A 12813-nucleotide genomic window follows, 5' to 3' on the forward strand; every position below is an offset into this window, starting at 1 on the left:
CATCCACCATCCTCTCCACCTCCCAAAGACAAAGTCAGCTCATGTACTACGTCACTTTAGAAATCTTGATGATTTAATATATCCAGGGTTTGCAGACACCTACAATTCCAATATTTTGTTCTGGCAACGGGGCTGTAAGCTTGGTATGAGTGGGAACACATTCATCTTTGCTCCCATGGTGATGTTTAGTTTTGTAGAATTACATTTTGCCCAAGGCAAAGGAGTTCAATTACTTGGGGTCTTGTTCATCAGTAAGGGTAGAATGGAGCGTGAGATGGAAAGGTGGTTTAGCACGCTGTCTGTAGTGATGCGGCAGCAGCGCCGGACTATTGTGGTGAAGAGGGAGCTGAGCAAGAGGGCAATGATTTTGATTGATTGATCCATCTACGTCCCAACCCTCACCTATGGTCATGAGCTTTGGGTAGTAACCAAAAGAATGAGATTGCGGATACAAGTGGCCGAAATAAGTTTCCTCTGTAGGGTGGCTGGGCTCAGCCTTAAAGATAGGGTGAGGAGCTCAGACATTCACAGGGACCTCAGAGTAGAACTCCTTCGTGTCCAAAGGGGTCAGTTGAGGTAATTTGAGCATCTGACCAGGATGCCTCCTGGGCACCTCCCGTTAGAGCTTTTCAAGGTATGTGTAACTGGTGGGAGGCTCCGGGGCAGACCCAAAACATAATTAAACAACATTAAATGTCTTATCTGGCCTGGGAACACCTCAGGGTGCCCCAGGCGGAGCTGAAAAGCATTGCTTGGGAGAATGGCGTCTGGAGTACTTTGCTCAGCCTGCTGCCCCATGACCTGGCCCTGGATACGTGGATGAAAATGGATGGATGGATTTTGCCTTTTAAATTTTGAAATAAAACATATGCTCAAAGAATTTAGCATTGAAGATACTGTATATCAATTCAGTTTGGGAATTCACATATATATGAGATCTGTGAGCCAAAATGTCTTGTCATTAAAGTGCAATATATGGTGAGATGATAAGTAGTAATATAATATATTTCCTAGTCCTATAATGCCCATAAATATCCCTTTGTAACTTTAAGTTAAAAGATCTTACAATTGTACATTGTAGCAAAGACACTGTATCATTGGGATCATTCCATCAATCACATCTCAACATTATCAATCATCATTTCTGGGCAGATGATTGGAACATTTTACTGTAAAGCAGCTTGTGATTGAAGCCATATCCCACTTCAAGAATCAGTGCCACAGAGTTCCTCCTTGGCTTTGTTTCTAGGCTGATCTCTCCAGGGAGCCACAAAGGGACTCAGCTGTGAATGTAGGCCAGAGACGACACACAATCTCATGCCAGAATATAAACACAGCTACACACTTACCTACGCACACAGACAGTTCATACTGTAGATATACAGTGTGGTCTACTACACTGTCTTCATCCTAACCATCTGTCCCTGTCTCTGGGTCTTTGCTCGTAGGTCCTCGGCGCGGCTGTCAGGAGAACTGCCCTAGCCAGTCAGGAGAGGCGAGGGACGAGGCCGGCCAATCGGAGGGAGAGAGATGTTGGGGCAGGGCGGCCATGTGGCCCTGGCTCTTGTGTCATTACTGTTGCTACTGTGGCACGAAGCAGCACCAATTGAAGTCCCACAAGACCGTAAGTCACTCAGCAATCATCAAATCCACTTTAAGGCAATATGTTACAGCAAATGGTGATACAAATGCTGCACCAAAAACTATGACACAGTTTATTTAGTCAAAGAAGCTGGCTGAGATAGAGGGCTCAGGTTTATGTGTGCTGCTGGGATTGCTGCAGCCCCACTGACTCACTGTCTGGAAAACAGTACTTTGGACAAGCAAATGGTAATATTAAGGTAGTTATTATGTTCCATTCAGTGTCAGTGGGGTTGCAGCGATATACAGGTTTCAAGGTATACCATGATATATAAATTGACAGTTATCAAACCGTGTGCATTTTTTTATCTACAGTATTGAAAAAAAATGCAATTGGACTTAGACTCTCCCCTTGTTTTTAGTTATTTTCTAAGGGGAGACTTACACATACTTCCATTTACAAAATGGTTTCAAGTCTCAATTATAGTGTTAAAATGGTTTTTTTTTAACCAACAATAACTCTTCCATTTTCATTCCTTTAAGGGTCATACTGACTGATGATAATATGAATTCTTTAATACCATGATGTGATGAAACAGAGGTATTTTCTGAGATGGTTATCGTACTGTGAAAATCTTATACCGTTGCAACCCTAAGAGTCAGATTCTGCCAACCATTTTTAGCTCAGGTTTTTACAAACTCTTTTAACTGCATACTGTTGACATAAGCTGACACAGAACAAGGAGCTGTGTGCAGGTTTGCCTAAAAGTCATTGCTTCAAGCCCTTTTGTAAAGGGCTGATAATTTTAGAATTTATCACGAGTGAGACACATTTTGTAAATCCATTCATTGTGAGCTCAATGAGTGAATATCATATAAATTGAAAAGTTTTGTATTTCATGTCTCCATCTGTTGATGAGCCATTACAATAAGAGCATACATACATAATATGATGTTAATTTCACTACAAAGAAGACTTGATGATCACTGAAATTAGGTTGGGAAAAAAAGTGACCATATCAATATCAGTATCGGTTATCGGCCAAATACGTTGTAATATATTGGTGTATTGGATCAAAGAATCCAATATCGTACCCTACATACTACAGTCCCCTGCTGGACTCAAACAGGGTACATTGGGGGTGCAGGGTTTATGTTTCAGACTACTAGACCACCAAAATGCTCAGATATAACAACAGCTACAAATGCCATAAAAATCTGATCTTTATTTAAAATGTTTTTAGAAGGGCTCACGAAAATAGCATTGTGACACTAAACCATACATACTTGGACAAAAATTTGAATTTGCGGAGTTAAGTACGTAAGGAACACAAGTTGGAAGCAACAAAATGATGTAAAAATCTCTAAATAAACACATAAATAATGGTCCCATCCCTTAAACCAGTTGTAAAAGTCTTAACACACAATAAGAAGCCAAAATGTGTTCATAGGTTTCAAAATATTTTAGCATTTATTTTGAAAATATGAAACCATAAGCATGTTGCTGGAGCTGTGGCAGTGGGGACATTAACATGTGATTATCATGTGAACAGACTGCATCATATCCCTGGGTAATTGTGTTTCACTGGGTGGCTCCCTCACTGCAAATACAAAGATGATGGGTCTGCATTGGTTCCAACATGCACATATAATTATATTATATAGATATGCATCCAATACACACACAGTCATACACATTCTCATACCTGCCATTATGACAAGTATAAAAGCCTGACTGAATCCTGCTGTTAAATAGATTCCTGAGGGGATTGGGAACAAAAGCACAAAGGAGGAAGGGAGGACTCTCTCCTTACTTGCACTACACACACACACACACACACACATACGCATGCACGCACGCACGCACGCACGCATGCACACACGCACACACGCACACACATACACACTAACAAACACACTCCTTTTTCATAGCAAAGATGAATGTTTCACAATGAAAAATGATTTACTGAGAGAACACCAAGGACACCTGGCCTATATGTCCCATACACAACTGACACACACACACAGCAGTCAGCCGTCAGCTGCTCTGCCTTCTATTTCTCAGCCCCCACATGGCGCCGTCTCTCGCTCTGTTTTTTTTATAAGCCTGACCTTTCAACCCTGGACTTATGATGCTCTATTGATCTGATACAAACACACACACATATGCACACACCCTGCCCAACTGAGACCATTTGGATAAAACCCCTAAACCCAGTAACCTCTCCTAAATGTATTCCCCACACTGTTTTTGGTGCAAAATGAAAAAAAACAAAACAAAAACAGAATCTCTTAAAATGAGTACGAACAAATCTCTGAATCTGGAGGGATGAGATCTGGAAAACAAGGTCATAAACCAAGCTTAGGCTCGCAACTAATATTTTATTACCTGCAGGTCTCCATCAGAATAAAGTGCTGTTTTTTTTTAAAAAAAAAATAATAATAATAGTTGCTATACCTTAATAAAACTATATTTACCTTTTGCTTCAGAACTCATCTCTTTGTCCCTGGCTTTAAAGGCATCCATGCTCCAAACTGACTAATGTGCCAAGATCTCCCTCGCAAATTGTTTTAACTTGGTTGGACTAACATTTTCCAAAATACTTCAGTTTAACCATCCTCACATAGATGACATTTTATGTTTTAAAGTATCAAACATGTTATTATCACATGCAGTCAGGCACCTAAAATAAGTCACATTACACACTTCACTGTCTGATCCGTGCTGCCCTTTATTAGGCTGTTGTTGTCCGTCAGCACACAGCTCACTCACCAGAAGATCTGTGTGCTTACCCTGTGTGCATAAAAAAGATGTTTTAACATCTCATCCACTATCTGTGTCATAAGTCTACAGCCTGGCGCCTTCTCATAAATTTGTCAAATCTCAATAGTGATGGCTAAGCCTCCATAGTGAGGATAGCTATTGATTCCAAATCCAAAAAAGAAAACATCTAGAATAAAATGGAATACAAAGGAAAATAGAGAATTTAATAGTGATTGGACAGATTTGTTTGCTTTCACCACTAATGCTGCAAAGTTTAAGTACCAAATAATCCCCAAGAGCCAACTGCAGAGTAGTTTCTTTATTGTAAAACATTTTAATGAATGCTCATTTAGACCTATTAGGAATGTTGATAGGCTAATGTAGATTAGATAGGCTGCGTTGTCATCGTTATAATGCTCAAAATGTATTGCGGCTCCAGACAGATTTTTTAACATTTTTTTGGCTGAAAAAGGCTTTTGATAGTAAAGGTTGCTGACCCCTGGTTTAGGGTTAGTGGCACAATCCCCGCTGGAAAAACAGCACTGGATCCCTAAAAAACACCCATGTTTTTGGTGCCTAAAAAGCCGCTAGAAACACAGTGATAACTTGCTAAAAAAAACCAAATGGGTTTTCTTGTTTGTTGGTCTTGAACAGTGGTCAACAGCTTCACAGGCTCACTTAGGTTTCATGCCATCCACCATCCCCTCCACCTCCTGATCACAAAGTTAGCTCAATTACTACTTTACTTACGAAAAGGTAACGTATTCGTGGTTTGCAGAAATGTACAATGTCAGCATTTACTTCTGTCAACTGGGCTGGGAATTTGAATCGGTTTATGGCATTCTATTAGCTCTCCATTATTCAGGCACAGTTGCAAAAACAATGTAAATATGGGTCTTTCAAATGGCTCACTAAGCATGACACTCTTCCCTTGTAGCTTTTTGTCAAAGCCAACTAAGGGATCACATGCTTCACAGTGTGTTGATGGTTTAATTCAGTAGACAGAATGAGAAGTCCCATCCCCCTCTTTTCCTTATGTCTCCTTATCTGCTTCACAGCAAACTGCACTCCTGACCTTTATTGATGAGTGCTTTCCGCACATCCCTACAGGACACACACACATACACACACACACACACACACACACACACACTCAGTTTTTACATATTAACATCTAAAGTGCATATGATGAATGTCAGTTCAGTATAAAGGTCTGTGGAGTTACACTGTAGCTGACAGAACACACTCATCATTATTCACTGGATTAAATATGAAAAACATGCAGGCAATAACACACAAAAGCGAATAGCAGCGTAGCTCCAAGTGTGGTTACATGCACGCACTGCACACACCTTATATCAGGGCTCGTCTGTCACGCACAAGGTCAAGCCGCTGACACAGGGTCACTTTATCATTGTGTGTGTGTGTGTGTGTGTGTGTGTGTTCCTTTGTCAGTGGGAAAGGAGCTTAAATCAAAAACAGGCTGGCAAGTCCATATTACCACTAAATATCTACACATGCAGGTGTTTTGTACATTAACAGCATTTGGTTAAATAAGATTGATCTCCAGTTGAATAGATTCTTATTAGTGTTGCATTACAGTGTCTCCACATGCACCTGAAATAAGCAACGTTACACACAGAGCTGTCAGGTCAGAGCTGTCCTTCATCAGGCTGTTGTTATCAGTCAGCACACAGCTCACTTGACAGAAGAAAATGTTGGCATTGTACATTTATGCAAACCATTGATACGTTACATTTGTACATCTCATATGCATCATATTAACATTTTAAAAGTGATGTACTATATGAACCAACTTTGTCATCAGGACGTGTAGGGGATGGTGGATGGCCTGACACCTAAGTGAGATGCCTACCAAGCTGCAGACCACTGTTCAAGTCCAACAAACAACAGAAGTGGTTGTGACCTGTCATTTTTTCCCCAGTGGCTTTTTAGCCAGCAAAGTGGATGTTTTTTATAGACTTGTCACTGTGTTTCCCACGGGGATAGTGTCACAGAAAGCAACTGTTTTTTACCAAGACATCGCTGCGTTTCCACCTGGGATAGTGCCATGAAAACCATTGTCTTTAAGCTCAAACACAATCTTTTCCTAACCATAGCACTGTGGTTTTTGTGCCTAAACCTAACCACATGATAATAGAGTGTTGTTGAAATGTAAAGTTTCAATATATCTACTACAGAATAATGTACAAATGTAATCTGTCTGTAATCTTCTACCAATTGTGTTGCAGCACTTTATTTCAGATTGTCAAAAAGCCAGTCTAATCATATCCAGCATGCATTACAAGATGACTGCACAAACATAAATGAGATTTATACCCTAATCATGCATTTACCAAAGTGGACAAAATGATGCAATATGGAAAAAAGTGTTTTCTGACATTAATTTAATCAACTTAGTATAATCCAGTCCACCTCCTCACTTTCCTTTGGCCCTTCAGAAACCAAAACTCATTTGAATCACATACAGAATCTGGCTGCTGAGGAAGAGTGAGTCATGGCCCCACTTACTGAGATGAAATGAAATGAAAGTCAGAGGGAAATACAAACTGCCTCCTCGCCAGCAGTAAGCAGCAATCCACCCAGACAAAGCTGAGCTCATCAGCAGTAGATCTTTAGTCTCTCTGGCGTCTTTGATTTTGTGAAAGATTTCGTGAGTCGGCCGGGTGAGAAGACATGAATGTGTTGCCTCAACTTAAAAATAGTCTTCTCTGCTTTTATCATAGTGCCCAATACAATAGTGCATGTGTGAAAAATTCTTTTACAATTATAAAAACACCCACATCAGTAGTACAATAAACTTAATATAGCCCTGTGCCAACTTTAAACATGTGCTGGCCTCCCAAATACAGCCGAGTATGTTAAGCTTTAAAGGCAGTTTCTTCCCTTTGTTACTACTCAGTTATTTGCAATTGAAATAAACAGCATGACACTGTGTTAAAGTTTTTGATTTAGAGTCTAAAGCATTACGTGTGTGTTGTCTTTCTCCTCCGTACTGCTCACCATTTGCTGATATGGGAACTCCTTACAGGTGAGTCCTCAGTCCTCTGTTTCATTCTATAGATCACAGTTCTCTCTTACATGTTTAGAGCAACTAATTTAGATATTTTATTACATAAACTCTTCATGACATCACTGTAATCTGTAGTATTGGTTCTCAACTGGTCCGCCCTCAAGGTTCAGATTTCCCCTTAAGCAACAGTTCACAGTCCACACATCCAGGCCAATGGATCCAATCAGTGCTTCCCATTGTGCTATACCTCTTCAATTTGATTCCACAAAATGAAACTAAAACAACTTAATCAGATTACTGAAACAATACTATATTTTATTTTATTATGTTTCTGTGTTGAGATCAATGTCACCTCATCTTTCTTATGCTTGTGAACGCGATACCTCAAGAACAATGTGAGGGAATTTCTTCAAATGTGGCACAAATGTCCCTTTGGACTAAAGAATAAACTGATCAGAATTTGGTGGTCAAAGGTCAAAAGTCAACGTCACTGTGACCTCACAAAATGTGATATTGGCCATAACTCAAGAATTAATGAAGACAAAACTCCCCACAAATGTCTAATTGGTTGTAATGATGATTTTGTATGTAAAAGGTCAAATGTTAACTTCACCGTGACATCTTAATATTCGGCATAAAGCACTTTTTCTGGCCATTACTTAGTGTCATATGTCAGGGAACAGAAGATGAGACATTTGGTCAGATACCGAGTTGGTGACACTAATCTTAGGTGTTCACCTTGAGTCTGAGCTAATTGTATAGATCTTCTGTGTGTGAAGCATCCATGTTTTCACAGACATGGATGTAAATGATGAGAGAAATGTAACTGGTGTGCAGAGGCCTACAACCGTTGGGCAGTAATTTAGTTTGACCATATCACAAGAGAAGGTCTGATTAAAGGAACGCCATACAGCTGCAGTGCTGCAAATAATTAAGAAAGACAAACCCAGGCCAGCACTTTACTGCAAAATACTTTTTATTTCCCATTTTGTCTTCAGTGTAAGTAAAACAAAGTTGATTATGTTCTATGGTGTTCTGTGGTGTTCACCTGTATTGTAAAGTCACGGGCAGTAACACCACTACCCTCCAGGAAGACAGAAATGCTATTTAAAAATAGAAGCACTGCGCTGGAAAATTAATAATATTTTAAAGAAAAAACGTTCTTTAACTAAACTGAACCACCTAATGTACGGCACCAGCTGGGAACCACTGAGCTGAACATAACATGATACTATAAATGTTTATATGTCTCTAATATGATTAACAATCACATTACAATTTGTCCATGCTTCTTTTTGTCTCTCTTTGGCTTTACACTGGACTAACAGCAAAGATCCTGCAAGACCGTAAGTGTTTCTTTTTTAATATGTCACTGCTAATGTTTCTATCCCTCCTTGTCATTTTATAGCTGTTAGCTTGCAGCTTGCAATGCTGCAGTGGCATTGCAAGCTGCAAGCAATTTGACTGTGAAAAGACCCAACATTACACACTCAACAACTGCTATTTACAGGTTCTTTCTACGCTTGCTCCATAGAGGTGAAACACACTGATAGAGTAGATTTCAGAAAAGATTCTGCTGATGACCAGTTGAACCCTGCGGGACACACATCTGCTGACCAGTTAGATTAAGAGAGCACACACTTTGCAATCTGTGATTTAAAAAAAAAAAGGTATAATAAAATAGATCATTGGTTTTAAGAAGCAGTTTAGGCATATGAATTACACCGAGGAATAACAGCATCACATAGCAATACAGCATTGATAATTCAAAGTTAGTTTGTAGAATGTGAGTCTCGGAGCATGTGGAATAAGCTGATACGTCTAGGAGTAATTTCCATAGCAATTATCTCTCATAGCTTGGCTTTTATCACAAGCAAGCATACTATTAAATACTCTTATGGTTGCCATAGCAACATGAGGGATATGTATGATACAGTCCTTTCTCAGTTGTAGATGAGATTAGCTGGAATAGCTTCAATTACAGAGTGAAACTGTTCTCTCGTCTCCGTCCTCTGTGTTCGACAGGAATTCATTCTCAGTGCAGTCACAGAGCTTTCTTTTACAGCATCAAGCTCCTCCTTTAATCTAGCAGGCGGCTGGCCCTCTGAAGTGCTTGTTATCTTGTATTGTGTGTACAGTATGTGTGAGTGTGTGTGTGCACTTGTGTACAGTGTTAGATGCACAGCCCCTGCAGGGCTCAGTGAGCTGGAAATGCAAAAGGGCAGAGAAATGTTGGCTGTGTGGTGCGTCTGTGCTGCTGAAGGGTTTGATGAGCCATTAAATATGCATAATAGACTGAACACAGCTGGGGAGGTAGAAACTATGATCTATTTATTTCTTGTATCAGAATATAGAGCAAGTTTGAACTGATCTATAAAAAATGAATAAAGAAAAAAAGATGAATCATTGGAAATGTAAATGGAAAAAATTGAAAAGTGCAGGATGTCCTCATAAACTGTTTGTGTGTTTTCCTAGGAAAAGTAATGCATCAGAATTTCTACATATCCCACAAAATAATCAGCCAATAATTCATGCATAAGCCACGTATGTTGGAGGGTAGCAATCACATGACCAATATGCTGATGAGACTTATGGAGGAAATGGTCTCAACTGGTCCACTAAGGACATTGGTTGGGATGGTGGATGGGTCACAGAGCACAGGACCTTCCCCCATGAGACCAGTGTATGGAACTGTGTGAACTTTGAGTCGTGTTTCTTTTCCTAAGACTAACCACAATAACTTTACTTGCTTAAACCTAATCTATGTAATTTAGCGTTAATTTCGGAACTTTTTTTGGATGTACAGACAGTAGTGGGGCTCTGACTCCGGGAACAACCAGTAACCCAGAACCAGGCGAACGTGGAGGTCTGCGAGTTGTATAATTCTAGGTCAGGAGATTTTGGACCTAAACCATTCAGCGATTTACAGACAAGCAACAGAATTTTGTAGTTGATTCTGTCAGAAACTGGTAGCCAGTGTAGTGATCTGAGAACTGGAGCTATATGCTGAGCCTTTGAGGTCCTTGTTACAGCGACATTCTGGATCAGCTGGAGCTGTCTGTCTGAAAGCTTCATGTAAATTGGTATATTTAGTAAATGAAAACCCATGTTGTCTAGAGTGCACTAAAATGGAAGCAAAGCAGCAGTTTGTGTGTGTGTGTGTGTGTGTGTGTGTGTGTGTGTGTGTGTGTGTGTGTGTGTGTGCATTATGTGTGAACAGCTATAGTCCTGTAACCTTCTATTTGTGTCTCCCCTCCTCCCACAGTAAAGCAGCCCCCAACTATAGTCAAACAGTCAGTGAAGGACTACATTGTCGACCCCAGAGATAACATCATCATCGAGTGTGAGGCCAAGGGCAACCCAGTGCCAACGTAAGCAGTACACACACACACACACACACACACACACATGCACACAGCCTCACAACACACTCACTTATCTGTCCTCTGCTCATTACTTAGAGTTTTAAGGAATTGATCCAATTGCCGGGACACAAGCAGATGGTATGTTTAAGGTGGCTACACAGCATATTTTATTATTAGCTTTATATTTCTATTTTAGAATAATCATATCACTCAGGCTACTAGCAAGGCTGTGTAATCTGATCATAAAATTAGCATTTTATTTCATATTTTACATGGAGGGTTTTGTCTTCACCCTATTACAGTGGATGAGGTTTAATTTGTGGTGCCTACTGATATCAAAGATTATATTTAAAATATTCAACAGCAACAGCTCTTTTCCAAAACAGTGTCCCCATAATTGCTCCTGATAAGTAAACCGAGGCAGTGGTTATAATAAATACTATTGTAAAGTGTTAGTATGTCATAAAGAAGCCATAGTGTATCATGAGAAATGTCATAAAACAATGGAGGAATATGTCAGTCAGTGTGTGCATTTTTCCTGTAATCCCCTCAATCATGTGTAGGCTCCAAGCATCCACCTCCAAGGCTAAAAAATGAAGCCAGTGCATTGGTGCCAAAAACTGCAGTTCCTCCAATGGCCACTTGAGACTGGTTCCAAAACAGTCACGCCCCGTAGACCCTGATGTTATAATGCCTAACTTCACAGCAGAGATAAACATATACAGCTTGGTACAAAAAACAGTTTGGTCTCTGTAGCTAATTTCAGTATTCATGACAGCTGTGTGGGGGTGAGTTTTCTTTATACTCACTCACTCATTAAGGCTGAAAGTTACACATATTTAAAGATGGGGCTGCTTGAGTGACAGGTTATCTGCGAGGCATTGCTGTGGGGCGCTCCTTCACAGCTCCACCCTCTTGTCCAAATATGGTCACTTGTGGCTCCAAGAAAAAAACAAGATGGCAATGGCCGAAATGCAGAACTCAAGGCTTCAAAACAGGAATCCACAAACCAATGGGTGATGTCAGGGTAGCAACCTATATCTATGGCTGGCTCCCTAAAATAGCTCTCAGTAATCAAAACTTTAAGAAACCCTGATCTAAGATTTTTGTTTCAAAAGCTCCAAAATGGTCAGTTTAGCTTTAAAGTTTCTAAAACATTGCCCTGTGGGGAATTCCCCCCACACCCCTCTGGACGGTCACAGATGGTGAAGGTGATCACGGCCCTGCAGCAAACTGTGAAATCAGTGGGGCACGCCTTTGATGGAAATTAAATTAGGATAGAGCAACTGAAGTTTATTGATGTAAGATAGCGTGCCACTTGATAAGAAAGTTTGAAAAACCTTGCAGGTAACTCAGCTGAAAAACTCACAGTGTGATTAGTGTTGACTTGACAAACTGACAGGCTGCAGACTGTGTGCACCGATCAGACGCAGCTGCAGAGTAATCAGGAAAATGCAGCACAGCTGAAGACAGATCAGTCCAGGAAAGATCCATGTGATGCTGATTCCTCCTCTTCCTTTCCTTCCCACTGTCTATCTATTCATGCCATTTACTCAGGCTTACTGTCTCTCTCTGTCTTCTCTCTCCATTCTCTCCTTTGCTGCTGTTTGCCACCCTGGTCTGTCTGTCCTTGGTGTCTCCTTGCCTTCCTGTCTCTCTCTCTCTCTGTCCATCCATCCATGCCTCTCTCTGCCAGTGATAGTTATGCAGAGTGACAGTGCCACTCAGATCTGCTGTTCTGCCACTCTCTCTGTCTCTCTCACACACACACAATTATACAATTTCACCTTAGCCAAATCTTTCTTTTTCAGTGACCCTCTTCTCCTTCTGCTGAATTGTGTCTTACCCTGAAGCTCCTTTCATGCCCTCTAACAACCCTATATACTCAGTGTGACACCTGTCTGCCTGCTCTCTACAGCATTAACCTGACAAGTGGTCTGTTGTGCTTTTTGCTCTCTCTTTCTGTCTCTGCGACCCCCCACACTGTCCTTCTATGACCTCCACTCCACTCACTGTGTCAGGCTGTCTGCTCCTGCTGCTGTAAACCCAACAAAAAGACAAACCCGGGG

General features: G+C 40.6%; 1 protein-coding gene across 21 annotated transcripts in view; it reads left to right on the forward strand.

The window, feature by feature from the left end:
* The window catches only part of nfasca (neurofascin homolog (chicken) a), a 203796-nt gene that overhangs the window by 113470 nt on the left and 77513 nt on the right, over window positions 1–12813 (forward strand). For 19 of the 21 annotated variants that reach the window (XM_049566611.1, XM_049566691.1, XM_049566862.1 and 16 more), the window contains 3 exons: window positions 1449–1624; window positions 8708–8725; window positions 10645–10750. In XM_049566611.1, coding sequence (XP_049422568.1) covers window positions 1531–1624; window positions 8708–8725; window positions 10645–10750 — 218 coding nt within the window. In that variant the 5' untranslated portion in view covers window positions 1449–1530. The remainder of the gene's footprint in view (window positions 1–1448; window positions 1625–8707; window positions 8726–10644; window positions 10751–12813) is intronic. The other 2 variants (XM_049566942.1, XM_049568083.1) reach the window with 1 other exon arrangement.

This window comes from Epinephelus fuscoguttatus, linkage group LG1, assembly GCF_011397635.1.
Source record: "Epinephelus fuscoguttatus linkage group LG1, E.fuscoguttatus.final_Chr_v1".
NCBI classification, from domain to species: Eukaryota; Metazoa; Chordata; class Actinopteri; order Perciformes; family Serranidae; genus Epinephelus; species Epinephelus fuscoguttatus.